Genomic DNA, 27,381 nt, shown 5'->3' with positions numbered 1-27,381 from the left:
AAGGAATCAAAAAAAGATTTAGGAATAAAAATTGGGATTGATTGAAATAAATGTAAAAGTTTAGGGAGAACATACATTTTAACAACATTAATGTGACCTACCAAAGACATAGATAGAGGTGACCATTGTAACAGACTCTGTTTTATAGTATATGAAAGATTGGCAAAATTTTCATGAAAGAGCTCTTTAAACTTCCTTGTGACTGTAATCCCAAGATAAGTAAATTGATTATGAACTACTTTAAAAGGGAGATCACGAAATGTTAATTCTTGTGCTTCTTTATTAATTGGGAAAAGTTTGCTCTTATGTAAATTAAGTTTATAGCCAGAGAACTGGCTCAACTGATCAAGAAGTGAAAACATTGGAGGTATGTAGACGGATTTGAAAGAAAAAGTAATAAGTCATTAGCATAAAGAGAAACTTTATGCTCAACACCCCCTCTCCAAATCCCGGTCAATTCAGGACAATTTCGAAATGCTATTGCCAAAGGTTCTATAGCCAAATCAAAGAGAAAGGGACTTAAAGGGCATCCCTGACGGGTGCCACGATTGAGATTTCTGGGATTTCTGAAAATTAGTCAAAACAGAGGCAGTAGGACACAAATACAGCAATTTAATCCAAGAGCTAAAACTTTGACCGAAGTCAAATTTTTCTAAAACGGCAAAAAGGTAGTTCCACTCTATACGATCAAGTGCTTTCTCCGCATCGAGGGAAATAACACATTCAGGAATCCCAGTTGGAGGTGAATATAAAATGTTAAATAAACGCCGAATGTTAAAAAAAGGAACACGGTTTTTAATAAAACCAGTTTGATTATCAGAAATAATAGAGTGAATAACAGTTTCTAATCTATAAGCCAAAACTTTGGCCAAGATTTTAACATCAACATTAAGCAAAGAAATTGGCCTATACGAGGAACACTCTGTTGGGTCTTTATCCTTTTTTAATAAAAGAATAATAGATGCCTCATTAAAAGAGGGTGGCAATTTACCGTAATTAAACGAGTCAGACAATACTGAGAATAACTGAGGAGAAAGAAGTGAAGAGAATGATTTATAAAATTCTACAGGGAACCCATCAGGTCCAGAAGATTTCCCTGAAGACAATGCAGAAATTGCAAAAGATATTTCTTCTGATGATATAGGCACGTTAAGTTTGGCTTTAAAATCAGATGAAAGCGAAGGAATATTCAGATTATTAAAAAATGATCAACAGAGATATTATCATTCAAAGATTCAGAGGAATAAAGTCAAGAATAGAAAATTTTAAATGCGTCATTGATTTCTAAGTGATCCGATGTAAAGTCTCCATTCTCCTTCCGGATCTTTGTAATATGTTGTTTGGCTTTGGAACACCTCAGCTGATTGGCTAGAAATTTACCAGATTTGTCACCATGAATATAGAAGCGACTCTTACTTTCAAGAAGTTGGCGTTCGACAGGTTGAGTAGACAGAAGATTAAATTTAGTTTGAAGTTCTACACGCTTCTTGTATAATTCAGGATTCTTAGTTTGAGCATACAGTTGATCCAATTCTTTAATCTGATTAATGAGGTCTAATTGATCTGCACAGGACTTTCTATTAAGATTTGCTGTATAGGAGATTATTTGACCCCTCAAATATGCTTTCATGGCATCCCAGACAATCTGGGATGACATTTCAGATGATGTATTGGTGTTAAAATAAAAGGTTATCTGATCTTTAATAAATTTTAGAAAATCATCATCCGATAGTAAAGTCGAGTCAAAATGCCAGTGTTTATTCCTCTGAGGGAGACCAGGAAAATTTAAAGACAAAGTAATTGGGGCATGGTCAGAAATCAGTATACTCTGATAGTCACAAAAATAGACAAATGGAATAAGTTGATTATCGAGTAAAAAGTAGTCAATTCTGGTAAAGGTATGGTGAACATGTGAAAAAAAAAGAATAGTCTCTTTCAGTAGGATGAAGGAAACGCCATATATCAGAGATACCATAATTAGAGAGAAAAGCGTGAATAGCTAAGGCAGATTTAGTAGGTAGTTTAGTAACAGAGGACAATCGATCCAAATTAGGACCGAACCAACAATTGAAATCGCCACCCAGTATAAGAGAGTATGAGTTTAAATCTGGTAGTGAGGAGAAAAAACTTTCAAAAAAATGAACATCATCAAAATTGGGAGCATACAGGTTTGCTAGTACAATTTTAGTATTATATAATTTACCAGAAACAATAATAAAATGGCCATTCGTATCAGATATCTTATTATGGAGTTTAAAAGGAATATTTGAATTAATAAGGATGGAGACCCCCCCCTAGCTTTGGCAGCAAAGGATGAATGAAAATGCTGACCCGCCCACTTTGACAGAAGCCGAGAATGATCAAAACTACGAATGAGTTTCTTGAAGGAAAGCAATGTCAGCTTTGAGTTGTTTAATATGCGAGAAGATTTTCCTTCTTTTAACAGGATGATTCAATCCCTTTACATTCCAGCTCACAAATTTAAGTGAATTAACCATTATCAATTGTTAGTGCATATAAGGTAGCAGGCATATAAAAAATCAAGCAGTACAATAACAGTCTGGGAGCAAAAATGTAAACATAGATCCGTAGAATCAAAACAGAGACGTGTCCTGAATAACAAAGGAAAACAAAAGAAACAGTGAGTAGTCTTGGATCTGGAGAACCGCCCCCCCCCCCCCCCCGCAACCCAAAATTAGACGGCTACCTAAAAAAGCAGCTAGCTCTACCAAAAAAATTAACCCAAGTATGACTTCCAGTTCTGTGTCGTTAACAAAAGTTCCGTATAAATAATATAACAAATAATAACTAATTTATGCACTAGAAAACAGAATTACAAATAGGAACAACTTCAACAGAAGTATAAAACTTAATACAAAGAAAATCAGAAGAAAACTAAAATTAACCTACCCGTGAAAAATTATAAAAGATTAAAAGAAAAAAAAAGGGAGGGAGAAAAGGGGGAAATTATAAAATTCAAAGAGAGTCCTTATCAACCATTTACAGACAAAAAAGCAAAACTTAAACTATGAATCAACCAACAGGGAGGCCTTCAATAAAAACTCCAAACCTCCAAAACAAGTTAAAGACAATTGTAGTTCTCTATAGATAAGATTATACAAAAATAAAATAGATTACACAGGTAAAATCTAAAAGTTCGCAGGGAAACATTAAACTTAAATTATCTATTTAGAAAAAACGCACCAAGTCCAGGGAGAGATTGACTACAGCCCTTAGAGTTTCAATAGATAATGACTGAATTATTCAAATAAAGTTTGAGTTTGGAAAAAATAGTTTTACTCCGAGAAGTACTTATCAACCATTTTAGAAGGTCAGGCCGGTTCCAAAGAAGACGAGGTGGCTGGAAGACTTCCAACAAACGCCTCAGCCTCCTTCACTGATTTAAACCACTTATAATCTCCAGTAGTAAGCGTAATTCGAAGATCGGCTGGATTTCGGAGAGAGGGTCTGAATCCGCGATCAAAAAGCACTGTCATTACACCTTTAAACTCAGCACACATCTTCAGAACCTGGGGGGCAAAATCCTTCACAAAACAAATGACCGTATTTTGAAAAGCAAAAGTACCTCTGCCGTGTGCCTCCATCATCAAACGGTTTTTCACCTGGTATTGATGAAAGCATAAAATAATCGGCCGTGGGCGGGAACCCAGAATTGCTCGAGGAATGTAGATCCTGTGTGCCCTTTCAAGTTCAGGTGGAGTCGGAAGAAATTCTTTCCCGAAGATCTCACAGAGAAACTTAGAAAAAAATTCAACGGGAGAGCCCTTTTTGGTGGCCTCTGGCAAACCAAGAATTTGTAGATTGCAACGTCCGCTCCGATTTTCAAGATCCACCGTTTTGGAAAAAAGTTTACTGTTCTTCTCCTCTAGGCTGGAGCAGAGAGTTTCAAGATATTGAACACGGTGTTTTAAATCTTCAGAAGTTATGTCAATGCGAGATAAATGTTCAGCATGTTCATCCACTCTAGCATTAATCTGATCCAATTTGGCATTCAGCTGGTTGAAAAAAGTTCTAAATTCACTTCTAAAATCCATTAAAGTATCTTGTCGATGTTGTTCCAGAACAGCGAGAATGTCAGCCGGCAAAGCCGTAGAAGTTTCCTTTTTCCCGGTTTTAGTACTTTTGGTAGCCATTATAAGATAGATGTGTTCGCAGGCAGGTAAAAGAGATCTAATAAAATACCTAACTAAGGTTTAAGAAGGGAGACATATAGTGCAAAGGTAAGAAGAATAACGGAGCAAAAGTTCGGAGCAACTAAACAATCGCCATCTTACCGGAAGTCCCATATTGGTATTTTCTTTTTTGGAGCTCAATGCAAAGAATTTTGCCGTACTATGATAAATGTTCCTTCAGCTTCTATTTGTTAACCAGGCTGATGGAACAAATCAACGGTTTAGCCCTTGTATTTTTGCTGAAAATATATTTGACTCTGAATTTCTGCTGTGGGAAATAATGGGCTGTCGTTCAGGAACCAAACTTCTTTGAAGAGGAGCTATTCTGACAAGTTTATTCACATGACTTTGTTTGCATTTTAAGGTAGCCTTTGAACGGATCAATTTTCCATTTTATGATTAATTGTTTGACCTTTAACAAATTTTCAGATTTCATCCTGCTCTTGGAGGTAATAACATTAAAGGTGATGGAGAAATAGGGAAAGAGAAATTAGTCCTGGAGTATTGATTTATTTAGCTATGTGTTTGGCTAGTAATTGGAGTGCTTTGTATTCGAGCACTGTACTGATTTAGGTGGCTTACAACAAATGGTGGCAAAAGGTTTCTTGGCAAATTCATGGACTGCTATTTTAACACATAACGCGTAGTTTTGCAGACCTTCTTAATTCAGCTTTACATTTTTTTTCCACTACTGGGCTTAGATGAAAATGATTTGTTGGTATATTGTCCTTGGCTTGAGTCTACATTCCTTTTAAAGCGGTGATATCCATAAATTCTGGTCAAGATGGCTGCATATAATGCTCCTTTGGTTGACATCTTCTGGATGGATCATGAGGCTATATATTTCACTTATTTTAAGTCTTTTACACTTGTTTTTCATCTTGAATGTGATTCTGGAACTGTTAGAGCATGTGATTTGCAGTTTGGAGATCGTTTGGGTGTTTCAGCGCTCTGCAGTCTCCAAGGGGATTCTGGCATCTTGCTGGAACCTCGTGGCAAGAAGGCTGTGAGGTTGACGTTCAACTCCATTTTGTCGATATAAGCTTCCATTGTTCGCCAATTAAAAAGTGAGGGAAATTGAAATGTCAGCTGACTGCCTTTTTATTGCTGGGGGATTGCTCTGCTATGGAGAGAGGTGACTACCTTTTTATCGCCCTGCTATAGAGAGGGAGAATGTTGCCCAGGCTTTCTGTGTTTTGGATGTGGACTTGGACTGTAGACTTTTTTTTTCCAGTCTTGGTCTTTTGGTTTTTGCCCGATCTTTCTTGTTTTTTTTTTGTCCAATGAGGAGGGAATTGGGGGTTGATGATTGTGCTGGGGTTCTTTTCTATCTTGGTTTCATGGCTCTCTGGAGAAGAATTCCAGAGCTGTATACTTTGATAATAAATCAACCATTGAACCTTTGAAATTGTGAAGAAAAGAGTGAACATAACTGAGACCTTCATTAGCAAAGAGAAGCATCAATGACCATGGTCCATGAATAAACTGAAAGGAGGCAGGGGACACGAGCTGGAAAGAAGGCCAGACAATGGCCCCAAGTGAACATCCTGGAGAATGAACACCACTAGCTGAAACAGGAATAAAACCAGAAAATGTTAGAAACACTCAGCATCTGTGGGAAGAGGGTTGATATTTTCAGTTAACCACCCTTTGGTGAGACTGCAGGAAGACAGAAAAAGATAAGTTAGTTTTAAGATGATGTTAAGGTTGGGTAATGATGAACACGTCAAATGAATATCTACGTTGGAATAATTTTTCCTGAAGGAAAAACCAAATTGATAAAAGGAACTGCTTAATAACCTTTAGGAGACCATGGTAATAAGTTGCTGAGGTTATCAACTGAAGGGTTAATGGGAGCAGCTGGAGAAATTCAAGTTAAAATAAATTTGCTATCAAAGTATGTTTACCAGATACAATCTTGAGATTAAGATTCTTGCAGACATCTATATGAAAATAAAGAAATAAAATCCATGCAAAACCACACATCACAAAGACTGACAAACATCCCAATATACAAAGGAGGACAAATCATGCAAAGAATAAAAAAGTACACAAATAATCCTCAGAATGTGAGTTGTAGAGTCCCTGAAAGTGGCTGTGGAGTCAGTTCAGTGCTGAGGCAAGTGAAACCATCCACACTGGTACAGGCAACATTGTTCCTGAACCTGGTGGTGTTGGACCCAGGACCCAAGACTCCTGCACCTCCTGCCCAATGCTAATAGCGAGGAGAGAGGGAGATGGGTCAAACTCAGGCAGATGGGTTGGGCTGAGATGGGGAGGGGTACTTGGCTGGCACGGAGTAATGGGAAAGGGAAAAGATGAACAAAAGCCATGAAATGGGAAGTTAGAGAATGAAAATACCATTGAAGCAATGTAAAATATTGTGAGGTCCATGGCTCTGTCAGAGATAGACCCTTTGTCCTATCCATCCCTACTCCACCTCTACATCTCAAAACTAACTTGCTTTCTCTTTTTCCAAGCACAGATGAAGGGTCTTTGACCTGAAATGTAGATCAAACGTCAACTGTTTTTTCCTCTGCCTGACCTGCTGAGATCCTCCAGCATTTTGTGTGTGTTGCTCGGGATTTTCAGAATCTGTAGAATCTCGTGTTTATCAAAGTTTAACTTTTTTTCATTTGTTTTTAGGAACTGATTCCCTTTCTAATTTAGTCGTGTACTGTGCCTACTTCAAATTTCTTGGAAATTTGTGTCCATATTTAAAAATAACACTTGGTAGATTGTAAATCTGGCAAATAATTAGAGATTTGCTGTAAATTCTAGCTTGCCAATACACCTGAATCTGAAAGATGAGCTTTGTCACAAATGCATCAACATTTAGAGCGAAATGTGGTGTTTTGTATCATATTAACATTGAGGATTGTGCTGGGCCATCTGCAAAGGTCGTCATGTATCCGGTGCCAGTGTAGCATAACCACAACTCACTCGCCCTAACTGTACATCTTTGGAAACTGGGATACCCATGTGGTCACAGGGGAGAATGTCCAAACTCCTTATAGACAACGGCAGGAATTGAACCCTGACTGGTGATTGCTAGCACTGTAAAGTGTTGCGCTACTGTGCCACCCTAAATAGTTAAAAGTTATATTAAATAGTATGGATGGGAGTACTGATGATTATTTCCATTTTATAATGAGGCTTTGATATAAGTGATATTAAACGTTACTCCACACAAGTAAAATCCGCAGTATAACTTGTTCTTAACTAACACCGGTCTGAGCATGAATGATTGCAGCTCAGTGATGTGTGTAATACTGCTCCCAACCATTGAGGGAAAGGGAGCAGATGATAAAGCTTGCAATAATTTATTGCCTTCTATGGCTGACTGGGAGCTTGCAAATTATTTTGTTTCTTTTATTTTAGATGAAAACTGTCAGTGTTGCCTTAGTTCTTTGCCTGAATGTTGGCGTGGATCCCCCTGATGTTGTGAAAACTACTCCCTGTGCTCGATTGGAATGCTGGATAGGTGAGCAACCTCTTTGAGTACTCATTTAGAAAATGTGTTCTTGAACAAATGTACTTTTTATTGTGTAATCATGAAATCTGAATGCATATTAACTTAAAAGATTGGTAAATTCTAATAACACTGTTCAGCTCCTTTGAATACCAATGCATCCTTGGTCTACAAGCCTTCAGGAAGCTTCTTCATCTAAATCAGTTGCTAGGTTGTGCATGACGCCACTCCTAGGCATGCAGTTAAAGTGAAAAATGGGTTAGTATATCAAAATCACATACATTAAGTAGTTAGTTCTATAGCAAAATTTTTGCTATAACAAATACTTGTAAATTGATGAATTGCAGTACTTGGAGAAACATCTCCCAATGCACTGAGTTGGGAAACAAATAGAGATTTAGCCATTGATCGAGTTCAGGATATAGTTAAGAGAATACATTGAATCACAAAGGAACAGGTGTCAGAGATGTACTGGCCTGATGCATTCATGGTCAATCTTCATTGTAAAATTTTCAATGTTAAAAGATTTCTGTTTCGGTTTAGAACAGCCTTAAATTGAGTACAATCATGCATTTTTTAAATATCCATCTTATTTCATGAACTGAGAATTTACCTTTTGACATTCAATAACACATCTATGACTTGGTGTACAGGAAGAGTTTAATTAGAGTTCTTCACAAAGTAACTTTTCCAAGTTATGCTGTTGGTTATTTTGAGGAATGGCCTTCAAAAGCAAAACCAAATCCAGATTTCTCTTGTCAGTTTACACTATGCAGTAGTTAAATGTTTATGAAGTTCTGCAAAAATTATATAATTAGTGAAGAATTGGATATCTGGTCTGTTAAATAGGTGATTATTCTTGAACTACTCTTGTACACTTGATCTTTTAGCATACATTAATTTAACAGCTGGAATTTATTGAGATGGTGAGGAAATAATTTGTGATTAACCAATTGTTTTAACTTCTCTGTTGTTTTGTTCAGGTCTCTTTTCCAGCTGAAATGTTTGATTTTGTTCTGTTTCACACATTGTAAGGTACATTATTGTTTGGGGAGGGACAGCAATACCTTGAAGCCTTTTTTTTGAGAAAAAATAGTTCTGACTATTGATTCTTTCCTGAAGGTTAGTTTCTTCCTAAAGTGAATGTTTGTTTTATGCAAGTTCAGAAAAGTCTGCTTTAATTGCTGCAGGTATCATCGGTACAGTTGATTTTTGGCCTTACCCAGAAGTTCACATGCTGATTCTAGCAGTGGTCCCTGGTTACTGATGAGAACATGAATCTTGGTCGTTTTAGAAACTTATTTGTTCTCTTCAGAGTAGACCAAAGTGATTAATTATTTGTGCCACCAACCTGGCTAAGCTTAATTAACTCAGCGGCAACTATGATTCAAATGCAAGGTGTTACTATTTCTCACAGCTCAGCTGACTGCAGCCACATTGACTCAGTGCAGTTGTGCTTTAGTGCTGTATTTTATATAAGGCTTTCTTAGCTTCTTCCTGCTGTATTTGATATACAGTCAGTGACCACTTTATTGGGTACACCTGTACACCTTGTTAATGTAAATTTCATGTGGTAGCAACTCAATGCATAAAAGCACTTGGACATGGTCAAGAGGTCAGTTGTTATCCAAACCAAACATCAGAATTAGGAAGAAATGTGATGTAAGGGGCACCTCAGTAGTGCAGCAGTTAGTGCGATGTTTTTACAGCTCAGGAGGGCGGAGTTCAGATTTCCAATGTGCGACAGTTCTGTAGTTGATCCACTTCCCATTCCCGTGCTGATAATGTCCATCCATGGCCTCCTCCACTGTTGGGATAAGGGCACACTTAGGTTGGAGGAACAACACCTTGTATTGTTCAATCTGATGGCACAAACATCGATTTTGCGAACTTCCAGTAATGCTTCCCCTGCCCCTTCAACTCTCAGGTGCTTCTCTCCCCCCCCCCCCCTTTTCCTTTCTTCCATGGCCTTCTGTCTCAAATTTCTAGCTCTTTGCTTCATCCCTCCCCCTCCAAGTTTCCCCATCACTTGATGTTTCTCGCTCCCTTCCCCCCACCTTTCAAATCTACTCCTCAGCATTTTTTCCCTCCAGTCCTGCCGAAGGGTTTCTGCCCGAAATATTGATTGTGCTTGCTGCCTGGCCTGCTGAGTTCCTGCAGCATTTTGTGTGTGTTGCTTGGATTTCCAGCATCTGCACATTTTCTCTTGGTTGTGAGTTGATAATGCCTTGTTAATAGACAGACTGGTTCAAACTGACAGGAAGGTGACAGTAACTCAAATAACCATGTGTTACAACAGTGGGTGTGCAGATGAGCATATGTGAATGCACAACATGTCGAACCTTGAAGTGGATAGACTGCAGCAGCAGAAGACCTCACTGGATTCCCCTCTTGTACCTAATAAAGTGGCCACTCAGTGCAAGACTTTGTTCTTTTCCATGTGCTTCCATCCTTCTGCCTTTAGTTGTGGCAGTAGTTTTGTTAGGGAGTTGGAGTTGGCCTCTCAAACCCTTATGCCTGTTTACCCATTACCTGAGGCATTTTTCTGTACATACTGTACATTGTATCACATGAGTCTCTTAGCTTTGATGTTATTTTTAAAATAGATCTCTGTCATGAATCTAATGAGTAATTAAGACATCTTGGAGAATCCAGAGATTCACTCTGCTCTGGTGAAGGAATTTCTTCTTGGCACCGTCCTGAATGGTCAACTTTTCTTTTGAGGTTGAGAGTGGTGTTCCAGACACCACTACCAGCAGAAGCATTGGCTTTCTACCTGCCCTGCCAAACTCCATCAGCATTTTTTTTTTAGAATTTAATGAGATCTCGTTATTCTTTTAAATTCAGTGCAATGTAGGGTCAGTTTACTTGCTGTCTCCTTTGGTGATGTATCCACCATCCTAAACCATCAATGTGGTGAAACTTTGCTGCACCTCCTGTATAACAATGATCCCTTTCCTTGGGTAGATGCCAGACCACGGTGTGATCTTACTGGATGAATATATAATTGGAGAAAGATGCTTCTAATCTTGTATTCAATTCCTTTTGCAATATGGATCAACATATAATTTTCCTTCCAAATTGATTTCTGAACCTGCACGGTAACTTTCAGTTCTTTTTATCTAAGCTCAAGATTGTTTAATGTCATTTCCTGAACTCAAGTGTAAAAGAGAACAAAATAATTGTTACTCTGGATCTGTTGCTGCACAAAAAAAAACCCACACAAAATAAAGAACCCAGTAATAATTTTAAAAAATACAATAAATATAGACACACAAGATAATATATACATTGATTGTATTCCCATAAAGTGTTGCTAGGCACAGGAGTGTCTGTACCTAAGGTGACTCTGACAGAAAATGATACAGTGGTGGTGGTTGAGGGTGTGGTGGGATGGGTTAGTGCAGGGGTCGACAGCCTTTACCACTGAAAGAGCCATATGGACCCGTTTCCCACAGAAAAGAAAACACTGGGAGCCACAAAACCCGTTTGACATTTAAAATGAAATAACACTGCATACAATGTTTTTTTTGCCTTTATGCTATGTATAAACAAACTATAATGTGTTGCATTTATGAAATCGATGAACTCCTGCAGAGAAAACGAAATTACATTTCTGCATGCAACAAAAACATTTTGAACTCCGAAGAAAAGACGTTGGGTTGAAGGTTACTTTTAAGTAAAATACTCAATGTCTTTTTGAGTCCTTCTTGTATTTATGAAAAACGCCGAACTGAAATTGTCCGCCAGCAGCAAACCAAAAATAACGTCAGCCAGCTGTCAACCTGAAAAATAAAAGGACTATTTCACTGAACCATGAAAAAATATGAATATACATAAAATAATAGGCAGTTAAAATATTTATCATACTTGGTTAATGGGATTTCTGCTCCTGGACCTCAGCGCACAGCGTCTGCACATTAGGGCTGTATGACGTCACCTTCATCTTTACACAGGATCGTAGGCTGTCATCTGTGAGGCGTGTGCGATGTTTGTTTTTAATAAAGTTCATGTTGGAGAACACCTGCTCACATACATATGTGGATCCAAAGATCGACAGGACTCCAAGTGCATACTTTTTAATGTTTACATAAATGTTGGGGATAGCATTCCATGTTTCGAACACAAGTTTGTCTGGTTTGGGGAGGTTTTCAATATCACTCCATTTGTGATTCTGAGCAAGAATGGCCTTCTGACGGGCAACATCTTCAAGGTCTGCTGTCAAGCGTCTAAACTTGGACACCCATATGTCTTTGTCGGCTGTGTCGGCCAGTTCCATCTCAAGATCAGGTTGACTCACATCTGCCAATGCAGTCGTATTCAGTAGGGATGGATCGATGCTTAGGGGAGTGGCGGGTGTCAGGCATTGGCAGTGGTGACATATTAATAGCGATAAAAAACACGTTGTAGCGGTGTGCTACACGCAGCGCTAAAATAACGACACAGAGTTGGTAAACTGCAGTCAAAGATAACTTTATTCGAACTAAACAGCCTTGCTTTTAAGCGTCCCTCAACCCCCCCCCCGTGGGCACGGATGCTCCAAAAGACATGTACTCACAAACCCCCGTAGGCTTTCTCCCTTAGCCGGAACGCTGGCTAATTGTGAGCCGGTTCGGATGTGCCAGGAAATGGGTCGCCACAACGTTTTATTTAGATTGTACAAGATCACCATAATCTTCAAATTTAGAATTACATTTCAAAAACTAACAAACTAACATAAAATACATTTTAATTAAATACTGACCATTTATTTTCCAAAGCCACAGGGAGCCGCAGCACAGAGATGAAAGAGCCGCGGGTTGCCGACCCCTGGGTTAGTGGTAGGAGGTGTTGATCAACCTCACTGCTTGGGGAAAGTAACTTTTTGAGTTTGGTGGTCCTGGCAAAGATGCTTTGTTGCCTCCTCCCTGATGGGAGTGGAACAAACAGTCAATGAGCAGCATGGGTCTGAGTACAACATGGTTCAATCATTGTCATTGTTTAAAAGATGCTTAACCTTTCAATTTCTTTTGACTATAGTGGATTATTTCAGTAATTTTCACATTTTATTCCATTTGCCATATCTTTACCTGTTCACTAAATCAGTCTGTATCTTCCCGAAAATGGGCGTTGCTGAGGCAGTATGGCTGAAAGGGCCTATTCCACGCTGTATTGTTAAATAAAGTAAATTACATAAATAGAAACCTCTGTGTCCTCCACACAACAAGTGTTGAAACCGAGCTTTGTATTGTCTAGACACTTGAATGTATTACGCTCCCCTCAAACAAATCATTATATTTTGAGTTCCCAAGGCTACTGCAGCACTCCACTGACCAACTTCTTCCTACTGTGTTTTGTTAGTTAACCAAATAATAATCCACACTTTCTAACTTTGTTTTATAATCTTATGGAGATCTTCTGAAAGCCTAAATACAGCACATCCACTCCTTTGTCCTTGTGTGTAACAGGATTTTCAAAATCATAATCATTGTTGGCTTAGTCAATTAAAAATGTTTACTCTGCAGAAAAATTATATTCTGTCATAATATGAGTTGCATCCCTAAAAAAAAATGTAAAAAAAAAAGCAAATTTGTCAAATGGAGATGAAGGGGATTCAGGACAAGACAGTTTCAGACTGATGACAACAACAAAGTTATTTTTCCACCACAGGATTTTCAAAAATGAAGGTGCTTCTGATAATTATGTTTATTTTACTGCTACAAGATAAAAATACTAAAAGCTGTATGTTGAATTGTGCAACAAAATATCCTGGTACAAGTGCCAATGGAAGCAATTGCTTGTCAATTTCCAAAAGTCTCCACTGGTGAAACTGGCAGCCTGTGTTCTTAAGAGACAACTATGTCTTGATTACAGCTGGGTGGTTAGACTGAAAATATTTTTTTCCAAGATGGTTCTTTTTTCTGCTTGCTAATTTACAAAGTTGCTTTTAAGCTTCTAACCTAATAGCTTGAATATCGATTTCTCGTAGTTTAAAAAAAATCCCTCCCCCTCCCCTCTTATTCTGTTCTCCACTCTGGTCTCTTATCTCTTCTCACCAGCCTATCACCTCTCTCTGATGCCCCTCCTCTTTTCCTTTCTCCTATGGTCCGCTCTCCTCTCCTATGAGATACTTTTGTCTAGCCCTTTACCTTTCTCACCCACCTGGCTTCACCTATCACCTAGCTATCCTCCTTCCCTTCTCCTTCCCACCCCCACCTCTTTACTCTAGCATCTTCCCTCTTCTTTTCCAGTCTTAATGGAGGGTCTTGGCCCAGAATGTCGACTGTTATTCATTTCCATAGATGCTGCCTGACTTGCTGAATTCCTTCAGAATTTTTGTGTGTCTTTCTGGATTTCCAGCTTCTTTGAACTTTCTAGCTTTTATAGTTTTTAAGTGGTTCTCTAGTTCCCGATCAAACTCACATTTGATCGGGAACTAGGGAACTAGGGAAACTATTTTGGACTTCATAATGCGAATAGGGTAGCCTAATTCATCAATTATTATGGAAATGTTTGTTATAGCTAAATGACTGAACCAATATCTGGATTTTTATTAAGGGTCTTTGACCTGAAGCATTAACTTGTTTCCTCTTTCCACAGATGTTGCCTGACTTGCTGAGAGTTTGCAGCATTTTCTGTTTTTATTTCAGATTTTGAGCATCTGCAGGTTATTGTGTCTTGAAGCTCAAACTAAGTTTAATGGGCTTTTTTGGATTGCGACCAGGCTTCACTGCAACATTCATTGATTTGGTTCAACTCATACTTTTGCTACCTCTCTCTTTCTTGCAGCAGGAATTTGTTAAATAATCTCGTTTTTAGCTGGCCGAAGGGTTTATTCCTCTGCTGAACTTTTTGACTTGCTGGTAAGGTAGTGTTAAAAACCAAAGGTTAACTTCAACCATTTTTTTAATGAGACCATGCCACGTTATCAAACTTGGTGAGCTGAGGTGTGCTTTGGCTCAGAAAATATAAAATAAAGTCATGACTAATTTTACTAAGTCAATTTAAGAGCAGTAGTTCACGATGTAATAGGATTTGAATCACTCATTTAAAAGCATTTTTATAGCTATGTTGGCTAACTGGTTTGGTTCTCAGCCACTGTTTAAGTATTTGGAGGATCAGTATGATTGGCTTTGGCCAAAAGCCACTTGGACAGTGAAATGCCAGTATCAAATAATAAAGCTGTGTGTTCTCTGTGGCAGCCCTTGGCTTGTTTGCACTTAGTCCCTCCAGTGATCAATGTGGCAAGCACATCTCCTTCCATCAGGAAGGAAAGATTATGGAAGTACTTACAGAATTGTTGTTTTGCTCAGAAAATAACTTTATTTTTGAGGCAATTTTTTGTGGGAAATGACCTTTCAAGCTGCAAAGCAGTGTCTCTGGAGCAGCAAAAATACGTTCCTGTTGCCTTTGCTAACCGAAAGCTCACACAGCCTGAAGGATGTTGAATAGGTTTGCTGGAGAGCTTCCAGCCAGTTGCACTCTCTGTGTAAGTGAAAATTGCAGGCTGTCAGAGATTAAAGTATTTGATTCACTTTGATCAATGACACAATCCCGCAGCATTCAATGCCAGACGTGCAGTCAGTGACCAGGATGACCCACTTATGATTTACCATGTAGCAGTTGGCTGGTTTACTGATATTCAGTATTTTGGCTTTGCATTTCTCTCAGCAACCATTTCAGTCAATTGATAACTTAGTGAAGGGACGAACTTACTATTCTATCTATATTGATGTTTTTAGTCTTCATATAGAACAGTACATTACCGGAAAGGCCCGTCAGCACAAAATCAGTTTTATTATCACTAACGTGTTGTAAAATTTGTTGTTTTGAGGCAGTAATACTGTGCGATGTATAAAAAAAATTCTGTGTTACAATAAAAAATGTGTAGTGCAAAAAGAGAGCAAAATACTGAGATAGTGTTCATGGGTTCAGAAACCTGACATCAGAAGGGAAGAAGCTGTTCCAAAAATGTTGAGTGTGGATCTTCAGGCTCCTGTACCTCCTCTTTGGTGGTAGTAATGTGATGAGGGCTTGTCGTGATTGGTGAGGGTCCTTAATAATGGATGCCGGTTTCTTGAGGCTTCGCCTTTTGGCAATTTATAGAATTAAATTGAATGAAGAATATCTTTTGGCAATTTATAAAATTAAATTTAATGAAGGAAAATGAAATAGTTTTAGTTATAATATTTATTATAAATTACTATAATTGCACATTTGAATGGAGACGTACCGTAAAGATTTTTACTCCTCATGAATTTGAAGGATGTAAGCAAGTCAATTCAATTCGATTCAAGAAATGAGGTGAAATAGAAGTCTGTAGAAACAAATTTCACTGTGACCCACTGAAATATGAGAGTCTGGAAGGTAATCACCAAAATAGGAAAAGGAGAAGGTAACTGCTTGTTTTTGCTTTGAAGCAAGTGTTGACTAACAGACTTTAGAAAACTTTATTGTACTATTCCTGTACTTTCAAAAAGCTTTTTAGTGATTCATGATGAGGTGTAAAAATGGATTAAAAATTGCGGAAGAAACTGTGAGTTAATGCCATTCTTAAAAGAAAATTCTGACATGCTCTGGAATAATGCTCTGTTTTTGGAAGAGATGAAGAACTTAACGCAGTACCTTGTGTTGATACAGCTATTTCATTTTTATTTAAAACACATAATTGGAATTTTAGGTTATATTATGAGGTATAGAATGTAAAACCCAGAGGTAATGATGAATTTAATAAAAATAATATTAGTAAGAGTGCCATGTATCATTTTGGTTGTGTAGTAACCACAATGCATGAGGGAAATGCAAAGAAATAATTTTTTTTACGATAAATATGCAGATCATGATCATGAAAGGATAGGATAACTTGAGTGTTGAATGGGGATATTAATATTTATAAAAGGGCAAAGCACAAGCAGTAGTTACACTGTATAGAATTCACATTTAGGATTAGTGAGTGAGCTATAATAATTTGGCTTTCGAGATCAGATTAGAAAGATGGATGAAGGTAAAGGGGATAAGAGAAGTAAGGCAGGCTGAATAAATGTGACCTTGGTGCAGATCAATTGGGTCAAATGGATATTTATCTCCATACAGTTGAATAGTTTTGTTAAAGGTAACCTTTGGTTGCATATTGTTTATCACAGCTGGTAGTGTTGAATGCAAAGCAGCCTGGTATCACAAACACAAGCAAATCTGCAGATGTTAGAAATCCAGAGAAAAACCGAGAACTCAGCAGGTCAAGCAGCATCGAAAGTTGATGTTTCGGGCTGCGACCTTCCATCAGGACTGGAAAGGAAAGGGGGAGAAAACTACAATTAGAAGGTGGCGGAAGATGTACAAGCTAAAATGTGATAGGTGAAGCCAGGTGAGGGTGAAGGTGGGTGGTAGGTGGGATGAAGAGAGAAGCTGGGAGGTGATATGTGGCAAAGGTAAAGGGCTTAAGAAGGAGTATTTAGATTGAGAGTGGACCATGGAAGAAAAAGAATAAGGAGGGGTACCAGAGGGAGGAATAGGCAGGTGAGAAGAAGAGAAGGGGGTAAGAAGAGAGTCAGAGTGGGGAATGGAAAAAGAGTGAAGCAGCTACAAAATATTGTCCACATAATTGTGTCCTGTGTTGTTATTGGCATTCTTGTAAAGGAGGGGTGAATGCAGTTTCCACCCTGAAAACAATGGTATTGCCACTTCAATTATTTTGGTAGCAGTATTATTTCCAATCTATTTAAGCAGAGAGTAATGCTGACGGTTTTGGTCTCTGTTTAGTTTTGATGTATACTCAGTGAATTGGAGATAGGATGAACACTAACTGTAATGAACAGCGATTTGATGTAAGTGAACTACAGTGAATGGTCTGATCAACTGACAGTTGCTATGCTACACAGACTATAAGAAGTGATAGTGAAAAACAATGGCTTGAAATAAGACCCTGATTTCTCTTTATTGAGGTATGCAAAATATGTAATCTGCTTATTTATCATTGCTATTAGCTTGTTCATTCTAAATTTACTTAATTTGAAACCTGAATGGTACAACTGTGCTGTTCTGTATTATCTAAGATGTGTGAGGGGCTCAGTAAAGATGGCACCTGGTGGCCACTTTTTTAGGTAAAGGAAGGTACCTAATGAAAGTGGGCACAGGAATAAAAGCTGCGGTGGTCCTCTACTGGAGCCCATCCACTTCAAGGTTTAATGTGCTTTGTGTTCAGAGATGCTCTTCTGCACAGCACTGTTGTAAACTGTGGTTACTTCAGTTACTGTTGTCTTCTTGTCATCTTGAACCAGGCTGGTTATTTTCCTCTGGCTTCTTTCATTAACAAGGTGTTTTTGCCCTGAGTTTGTTCACTGGATGTTTTTGTTTATTGCAGCGTTTTGCGTAAATCTTAAAAGGTCAGGAAATTCTGAGATGCTCAAACCACCCCCATCTGGCACCAACAATTATTCCATGGCCAAAGTCATTTAAATCACATTTCTTCCCCATTCTAATGTTTGGTTTGAACAACTGAACCTCTTGACCATGTCTGCATGCTTTTATGCATTGAGTTACTGCCACATGATTGGCTGATTAGATATTTGCATTAACAAGTAGGTGTACAGGTATATCTAACAGTGGCCACTGAGAGTATATCATGGAAAAGTTATTCAATAAGTAGAGCTCGCTACTATTCAAAACACCACTGAAAGCTGATGAAATTGATCTGTAAGTCATTTGAACTCTATAAGATAAAAATCTGGAGAGGTTTTTATTAAAGTATAATAGTACCAAAGATGGGTTGCGTGGTGGAGCTACATCTCTCTACCAAAGGAGATGTAAGGCGCTTCTTCCCTCTGTTAGCCTGCAGGTCACTCTTGGGCAAGGTTGAGTAACTGCTTAGCCTCCTCGATTAGCATCATGTGAAGCCATGAGAGCAGATGGTGGATGGCCGTATGAGCAGCTAGCGCATATACAGAGAGAAGGGTCTTAGAAAACTGAAAGGTCTGAAAGTAGGTAAGTCATTTAGAGCAAGTGGTGTACACACCTGAGTTCTGAAGGAGGTGGTTGAAGAGATTGTGAAGGCATTATGAAGGCCATTCCCATTAACAATAAGTATACTGTGCTGGATACTGTTGATGGGGATGACCTACCAGGAATGAGTTGTAGTGGTCCTGCCTCTGGCACAGAGGTTGAACCCTCAACTAGAAAGGGGAGGAGGGAAGGGAAGAGAGCAATAGTTTTAGGGGATTCTATAGTTAGGGGGGCAGATAGGAGATTTTGTGGGGCAGATCGGGAGTCTCGGATGGTATGTTGCCTCCCTGGTGCCAGGGTCCGGGACATCTCAGATCGGGTGCAGGCTATTCTTGAGAACGAGGGCATGAACCCAGATGTCGTGGTCCATGTAGGGACCAACAATGTAGGTAAGGTGAGTGAGGGGGTCCTGCTTAGAGAGTTCAGGGAGTTAGGAGTGAAGCTGAAAGGCAGGACCTCCAGGGTGACAATCTCGGGATTGCTACCTGTGCCACGTGCGAGTGAGGCGAAGAATAGAATGATTATGCACATTAATACGAGGCTGAGGGCATGGTGCAGGAAGGAAGGGTTCAGGTTTTTGGATAATTGGTCTTTGTTCCAGGGACATTGGGATCTGTTTCGAAGGGACGGTCTACATCTGAACCGGAGGGGTACTAACATTCTTGCAGGAGTGTTTGCCAGTGCTGCTCGGGGGGGTTTAAACTAGATGTGCAGGGGGCAGGGATCCAGATCCAGAGGGTTGGTCAGAAGGAGCATGGGGTTAAATGTGTAGCAGGTTTGGGTGATCTTGAGAAGGTCATCAAAATTCAGGGTGCAATTAGCCCGATGGACGTTCAAGGAGCTGGGTTAGGTACAGTAGACAGTGTTTTAAGCAAAGAGAGGAGGAATGGGCTAAGAATTCTATACTTGAATGCGCGTAGTGTCAGAAATAAGACAGATGAGCTTGAAGCTCAGATGAAAATGGGGAACTACGAGATTGTTGGGATAACGGAGACATGGCTGCAAGGGGATCAGGCCTGGGAATTGAGTGTACCAGGGTATACGTGCTATCGTAGAGACAGAAATATGGGAAGAGGGGGTGGGGTGGCCCTGTTGGTGAGGAATGAGATTCAGTCCTTAGCAAGAGGTGACTTGGGAACAGGGGAAGTAAAGTCTGTGTGGATTGAGCTGAGGAACAGTAAGGGTAAAAAGACCCTAATGGGTGTTGTGTACAGGCCCCCAAACAGTAGCGTGGATATTGGGTACAAGCTGATTAGGGAGTTAACATTGGCATGTGCTAAAGGTAATGCAGTCGTTATGGGAGATTTCAACATGCAGGTGAACTGGGAGAATCAGGTAGGTGCTGGACCCCAGGATAGGGAGTTTGTGGAGTGTCTAAGGGATGTATTTTTGGAACAGCTTGTGCTTGAGCCAACCAGGAACGAGGCTATTTTGGACTTGGTGATGTGTAATGAACAGGAATTGATAAGTGATCTTGAAGTAAAGGAGCCATTAGGAAGTAGTGACCACAACATGATAAGTTTTTATCTACAATTTGAGAGGGATAAAAGCAGATCAGAGGTGTCAGTGTTGCAATTAAATAAAGGAGACTACGGAGCCATGAGGGAAGAGCTGGCCAAAGTTAAATGGGCGGATGCCCAGGCAGGAAAGACAGTGGATCAGCAGTGGCAGATATTCTTGGGCATATTACAAAAGATGCAAAAGCAGTTCATTCCAATGGGAGGGAAGGATTCAAAGAGGGGAAGGGGCCACAGTGGTTGACAAAGGAAGTCAGAGATTGTATAGCATTAAAGAAAAAAAAATATGACAGGGCTAAGATGAGTGGGAATACAGATGATTGGGAAAGTTTTAAGGAACAGCAGATCTTAACTAAAAAAGCAATACGGAGAGAAAAAATCAGGTATGAGCTCAGTCTAGCCAGGAATATAAAAGGGGATAGCAAAAGCTTTTTTAGCTATGTGAAGAGAAAGAAGATAGTTAAGAACAATGTTGGCCCCTTGAAGAATGAATTGGGAGAAATTGTTATGGGAAACAGGGAAATGGCAACAGAATTTAATGCATACTTTAGATCTGTCTTCACCAGGGAGGACACAAGCAATCTCCCAGATGTATGGATGGGCCAGGGTCATAAGATATCAGAGGAATTGAGACAGATTGACATTAGGAAAGAAACTGTGATGAGTAGACTGGTAGGACTGAAGGCTAATAAATCCCCGGGTCCAGATGGTCTGCATCCGAGGGTTCTAAAAGAGGTGGCTCAGGAAATTGCGGATGCATTGGTAATCATTTTCCAATGTTCCTTAGATTCAGGATCAGTTCCTGAAGATTGGAGAGTGGCTAATGTTATCCCACTTTTCAAGAAGGGAGGGAAGGAGAAAACGGAGAACTATTGCCCTGTTAGCCTAACGTCAGTCGTGGGGAAGATGCTTGAGTCCATTATTAAGGACGAAATAGTGGCACATCTTGATGGCAGAAATAGGATTAGGCCGAGCCAGCATGGATTTACCAAGGGCAAATCATGCTTGACTAATCTGTTGGAGTTTTTTGAGGGTGTTACAAGGATGTTAGACGAGGGTAAGCCAGTGGATGTTGTGTACCTAGATTTTCAGAAGGCATTCGATAAGGTGCCACATAGGAGATTGGTGAGTAAAATCAGAGTTCATGGCATTGGGGGCAGGGTTTCAACATGGATAGAAAACTGGTTGGCAGATAGAAAGCAAAGGGTAGCAGTGAATGGGTGTTTCTCGGACTGGCTGGAGGTGACTAGTGGGGTACCACAGGGCTCTGTATTGGGACCACAGCTCTTTACGATTTATGTCAACGATTTAGATGAGGGCATTGAAAACTATATCAGCAAGTTTGCTGACGATACTAAACTGGGTGGCAGTGTGACATGTGAAGAGGACGTTAGGAGAATACAGGGAGACTTGGATAAGCTGGGTGAGTGGGCAGATACTTGGCAGATGTCATTCAATGTGAATAAATGTGAAGTTATCCACTTTGGAAGCAGGAACAAGAGGGCAGAGTATTGTCTGAATGGTGTAGAGTTAGGTAAGGGAGAAATGCAAAGAGACCTAGGAGTCCTAGTTCACCAGTTAATGAAGGTGAATGAGCAAGTGCAACAGGCAGTGAAGAGGGCAAATGGAATGTTGGCCTTTGTTACAAGGGGAATTGAGTACAAGAGCAAGGATGTCCTTTTGCATTTGTACAGGGCCCTGGTGAGACCACACCTGGAATATTGTGTACAGTTTTGGTCTCCAGGTTTAAGGAAGTACATTCTGGCAATTGAGAAAATGCAGCGTAGATTCACTAGGTTGATTCCTGGGATGGCAGGGCTGTCTTACGCAGAGAGATTGGAGAGATTGGGCTTGTACACGCTGGAATTGAGGAGATTGAGAGGGGATCTGATTGAAACATTTAAGATAATTAAAGGATTTGATAGGATTGAGGCAGGAAATATGTTCCAGATGTTGGGAGAGTCCAGTACCAGAGGGCATGGATTGAGAATAAGAGGTCAGTTATTTAAAACAGAGTTGAGGAAGAGCTTCTTCTCCCAGAGAGTTGTGGAGGTGTGGAATGCACTGCCTCGGAAGACGGTGGAGGCCAATTCTCTGGATGCTTTCAAGAAGGAGCTAGATAGATATCTGATGGATAGGAGAATCAAGGGATATGGGGACAAGGCAGGGACTGGTTATTGACAGTGAATGATCAGCCATGATCTCAGATTGGTGGTGCAGACTCGAGGGGCCGAATGGTCTACTTTTGCACCTATGTCTATTGTCTATCAGTAATGATCTTTCAAGAATCACTATATTCTGGAATGGTTTTGGAAGACTGGAAAATTGCAAATGTCGCTCCACTCTTCAAGAATGGAAAGAGACAGAAGAAAGGAAACTGTAGGCCAGTTAGTGTGACCTCAGTGGTTGGGAAGATGTTGGAATTGATTATTAAGGTTGAGATCTCAGGGTTTCAGAAGGACTTTGACAAGGTGCCACACAAGCTGCTGAATAAGCTTTGAGCCCATGGTATTACAGGAAAGATCCCAGCATGGATAAAGCAGTGGCTGATTGGCAGCAGGCAAATAATGGGAGTACAGGGAACCTTTTCTGACTGTCTGCCGGTGACTAGTGGTGCTCCACAGGGGTCTGTGTTGGGACCTATGATTATATTAACCTTTTTACATTATATGTCAATGATTTGGACGATGGGAATTGATGGCTTTGTTGGAAAGTTTGCAGATGATATGGAGATAGGTTGAGGAGCAAGTAATTTTAAGGAAGTAGAGAGGCTATAGAAGGACTTGGGAAGATTCGGAGAATGGGCGAAGAAATGGCAGATGAAATACAGTGTTGGGAATTGTATGGTCACGCACTTTGGTAGATGCGATGAAAGTGTTGACTATTTCGTAAATAGAGAGGTTAATTTGCAGTTTGAGTCTGTGGTGAGGAAGGCAAATGTAGTTAGCATTCATTTTAAGAGAACTAGAATATAAAAACAAGGATGTAATGTTGAAACTTTTTATAAAGCACTGGCAAGGTCTCATTTGGAGTATTGTGAGCAGGTTTCAGCCTCTTAGAAAGGATGTGCTGAAATTGGAGACAGGTTGACGGAGGTTCATGATAATGATTCCAGTATTGAAAGGCTTGTCATACGAAGAACGTTTGATGGCTCTAGGCTTATATTCACTGGAATTCAGAACAATAAGGTGTGACCACAATGAAACTTATTGAACGGTGAAAGGCTTTGATAGAGTGAATGTGGAGAGGCTGTTTCTTATTGTGGGAGAGTCTAAGACCAGAGGGGACAGCCTCAGAATAGAAGGCCATCCTTTTAGTACAGAGATGAGGAGGAATTTCTTTAGCCAGAGAGTGGAGAATCTGTGGAATTATTTGCCGCAGGCAGCTATGGAGGCCAAGTCTTTATGTATATTTAAGGCAGAGTCTGATAGATTCTGGATTGGTCAGGGCATGAAGGAATACTGGAAGAAGGCAGGAGATTGGGGCTGAGAAGAAAATCAGATCAGTCATGAAATGGCGGAGCAGACTTGATGGGTTATATGGCCGAATTCTGCTCCTGTGTCTTATGGTCTTATAAGTCCTGGTTATGCGACCACAGACATCAGGCAGACAATATTTGAATATGATTGATAATGGCTGGGCTTTTATAATGGCTTCTTATAAAAACACTGCCCAGAAGAAGGCAATAGCAAACCAATTCTGTCAACAAATTTGCCAAGAACAATCATGATTATGATTGCCCTCATCATACAATACAATGCATAATGATGATGCGTACCAAAGAAAATGGGGCTGTGTTTCATCTGTTGATTTGGACTTGGCTAATTCTCAATCAATGTGGGTTAAAAGATAAAAGAAGAATTACTGAAGCAAATCCTTTGTCCATGTTTGACTTTTTCAAATCTACTACCTTGAGAACATGGCTGAACTTGCCCCATGAGCGTAATTAAATGCCCCTTGCTTCTGTCCTGCAGTACGTTGTATTAAAATTAACATTAAACAGCCGAGGGCATTTTTGTGCAAGTGATTGATGCGAGTTGTTGGTATAAATGATGCAATATGTCATGTAGTCATGTGCCTGTCAGTGTGATATATAATTGTGTTATTCCTGCAGGTGATCTAATTCCTAAAATGTGCTTTAACTATGTAGTAATTTAGAGTCTTGAATACATTTTAAACAAATATCTTTCAAATTTATACTTTCAAATATCAATGAGAAGGAAGATGAAAAACTTCGGAGACATATCGCTTTGATAACCTAAAAGTAAGTTGTGTACTGTTGATTGAAGAGGTAATTGAAGTGATCCAAGATGGTGGCGCAACGCAGCTTGCAGCGGCCACTCCGGAACTGATTATTCGTTATTTGTGAAGTGGGGTGCCGTGCGCAATCATAATCGATTGAAAACGAACGCGGAAGCACGGAGAAACGTTGGGAAATTCCAGGAAGACCTTCTTGGTTGCTGCTGCTGTTGTGAGGTCTGGGACTCTGCTGGGAAGAACAGGCCCCCAGTCCTCGGGGTCGTGTTGCCAATGGCCGTTGGCGGGGCCGTCTTAATACGCTCGGCAGAGGATGGAGCTCGGAGAACCTATGCCAGAGGGGATGGTCACTGGCTCGGAGGATCGACAGACTCAGGTCACTTTCGGTGTGTGCTGCGTCTGCGAGGCTGGTTTCAACGGAGCTTCCATTGTGTGCTACATCTGCGAGGCTGAGTTGGGCAAAGCCCTGGAAGTCCATAGCGGGGGTACTCCCTTCTGCCGCCAGCGTGGGATGGCAAGTCTGTCGGGACCCTGGGGACTTGTGGAAACTGTGGTGATTTCTTTTGAACTCACAGTCCTTTAATATCTTGGACTATTTTTACTGTGCCCATAGTCTGTTTTTTTTAAAGTCAATTATGCTATTGTTTGCACTTTAACTATATGTTATAATTATGTGGTTTTGTGCAGGTCTTGTAGCTTTAGTTTTCGGTCTTGTTTTTGTCTAGTGAATTTGGAGCTCCTTTCTGGGCAACGCGCTAGACGGTAGCGTGATATTAATACGCAGCAGCCTCTCTGGACTCTGGATTGGGGATTTCCAAACGTTACGTGGATTTTCTGGTGCAGTCTGTTTTGTCATATGCTTTTGTGATATTCTGGGGGAATGTCGTCTCATTTTTTAACTGCATTGCATTTGTGATTTCTAAATGACAATAATCTGAATCTGAATTTCTGAAGTGAATCAAACAAATATAGTTAGTCTTCAGATATGTTAAAGTTGTGAAACAATATGGATATCTAGAAAAACAATAATTGTCAACTAGTATTTAATTTTTTCAAATCTCAATTGTGAGGGCGATAATATATTTACAATTAAACGAAGCACTAGAAAGGCACATCTGGCCTATCTGCTTCAGTGAAAAGGTGACCAGAATTTATGTTGAAATGAGACCTTAATGTAAGGTGGTGAAAGAACACTGAACAAATATGAGGTATCATTTGTAGTTAATTAAAGAAGAGACCAAGCCAAATAAAAGAAGGATCAGTATTTGGTTCATTCTGTTGGTGCACTGATTTTGGAAAAAGATTCACTATGAAAAATGCTAACTTAACACATATTCAAAATTGTATCTCTATATAAAATAACCTGATTTTATTGACAATAGCAATTACAAGGAAGTAGTGATGAAATTTTTAATACTATTTATATTTAAGATTATCTTTCAACTTCATTCAAGCTGACTAGCCTTTAAGCAGTTTGGGTTAATTTGATGGAAGTAACACTAAAAAAAAGTGTAGATACTTTGCCTGAGTTGCAGTGAGAAGTTTCAACTTTGTATTGTTATCTTTTTATTAATTATTGTTTACATGTGCAGTTTTTGAAAATAAACCTTTTCTATTTCGTAAGCAGTTTTTTCAGTTTTTTTCCACTGATTGTTTCTAGTTGTTTAAGCAATCACTTTAGGTTATAGTTTTATTGTTTTTGTCCTTTCCTTATTTCATGTAGATTCTGAACCTACTGAAAGTAAAAGTTTGGGTGTAGCATGTTGGTCCCAAAATTAGATAATTGGCTCAATTTCCAAATTAATATCTTGATTACTAACCTAGGATACTTTTTCATTTATGTACTAAAAGAGCATTGCACATTTGGAGGAAATGTCTTTGGGATAAACTCTGCCCATCACTGGTACCAGCCTAGCTGCCATCTAGCACATGTATACAGGAAGGTCCCAGAAAAGGACCACCAGTATCATGAAGGATTCCACCCACCCTGCTCATCAGGAATTTTATCACAACATCTTCATAAAGTGCAGAAGAGTGTCTCGAGCAGTTTCCATTTGAGTACCATCTGACTTCTGTGTGTAACAGCAAGTGTTCAAACTCTTTATCATTCTCAATACAAAGCTTTCGAAATAATTGAGAATTGAAAGCATGAGATTTGATTTTATTTTCCACTGTGATAACAGTATTTAGTGATATGTGCAGCTGATCACTTAGGCTTGTTTGAAGCAAGGTATTGTCTGTGAATTACACTCTGAATAGTAAATACGTTATGTATAGCTTTTTTCAGGAATGTAATAACCCCACGGTGGTGTCCAGTTATTGATGGTGCCCCATCTATTGCACAGGCGTGAATATTGGTGAGACGAATGTCCTTCTCTTTGGAAAATTTGCTCCACAGCAAGAAATATTGACTCCCCCTTAATAATCTATTTTTAGACCCTTTGCAAGTAACAACTCAGAACCATGCTTTCATTTTTTTATGAAGTGAACTTAACCAAGAAGCAAAGATTCATTGTCTGGCAATGTTGACTCATCCAGCAGCAGAGCAAATTTTGTTGCCCTACGTATGTTGAACAACAATTGCACATTTCATCTATTTATCTTTGAAAAGAGTTGTCACTGAGCAGAATTCCCTTGATTATTTGGTCTGGTGATTTAATTCAAAACCTTACTCAGAATCTCCCTTACTGCTGGCAGAATTAATTCTCCTCCAGTTGTATGGCTTTCCAGATTCAACAATGAGAAATGAAATGTTGTATGAAGTAGACGAAACCTCACTATTTTGTTGTGAAGTGTTTTCTTTTTCTGAAAGTTTACATGAAGTGACTGAAAATAAGCCAAGTTTTTGTTTGCATTGTCAGACTGTATTCTCTTTAGATGTTCAAGGAGCCTGGACATTTCATTGACTGATTTTAAAAAAAAACTTCAAACAACAGACAAATTGGCTGCTGTTGATTGTTTGGTC

The 27,381-nt window shown here is 39.5% G+C and overlaps 1 protein-coding gene across 1 annotated transcript in view; it reads left to right on the top strand.

Annotated features, from left to right (window-relative positions):
* Nucleotides 1–27,381, top strand: part of rptor (regulatory associated protein of MTOR, complex 1) — a 499,208-nt gene that overhangs the window by 36,315 nt on the left and 435,512 nt on the right. The window contains exon 2 of the mRNA XM_059948392.1: nucleotides 7,575–7,677. Within this exon, the coding sequence (XP_059804375.1) occupies nucleotides 7,575–7,677 (103 nt within the window). The remainder of the gene's footprint in view (nucleotides 1–7,574; nucleotides 7,678–27,381) is intronic.

This window comes from Hypanus sabinus, chromosome 23 (genome assembly GCF_030144855.1).
Source record: "Hypanus sabinus isolate sHypSab1 chromosome 23, sHypSab1.hap1, whole genome shotgun sequence".
In the NCBI taxonomy this organism is placed as follows: domain Eukaryota; kingdom Metazoa; phylum Chordata; class Chondrichthyes; order Myliobatiformes; family Dasyatidae; genus Hypanus; species Hypanus sabinus.
The sequence above is the reverse complement of the archived record's forward strand: the minus strand, read 5'-3'. Positions and strand labels throughout refer to the sequence as shown.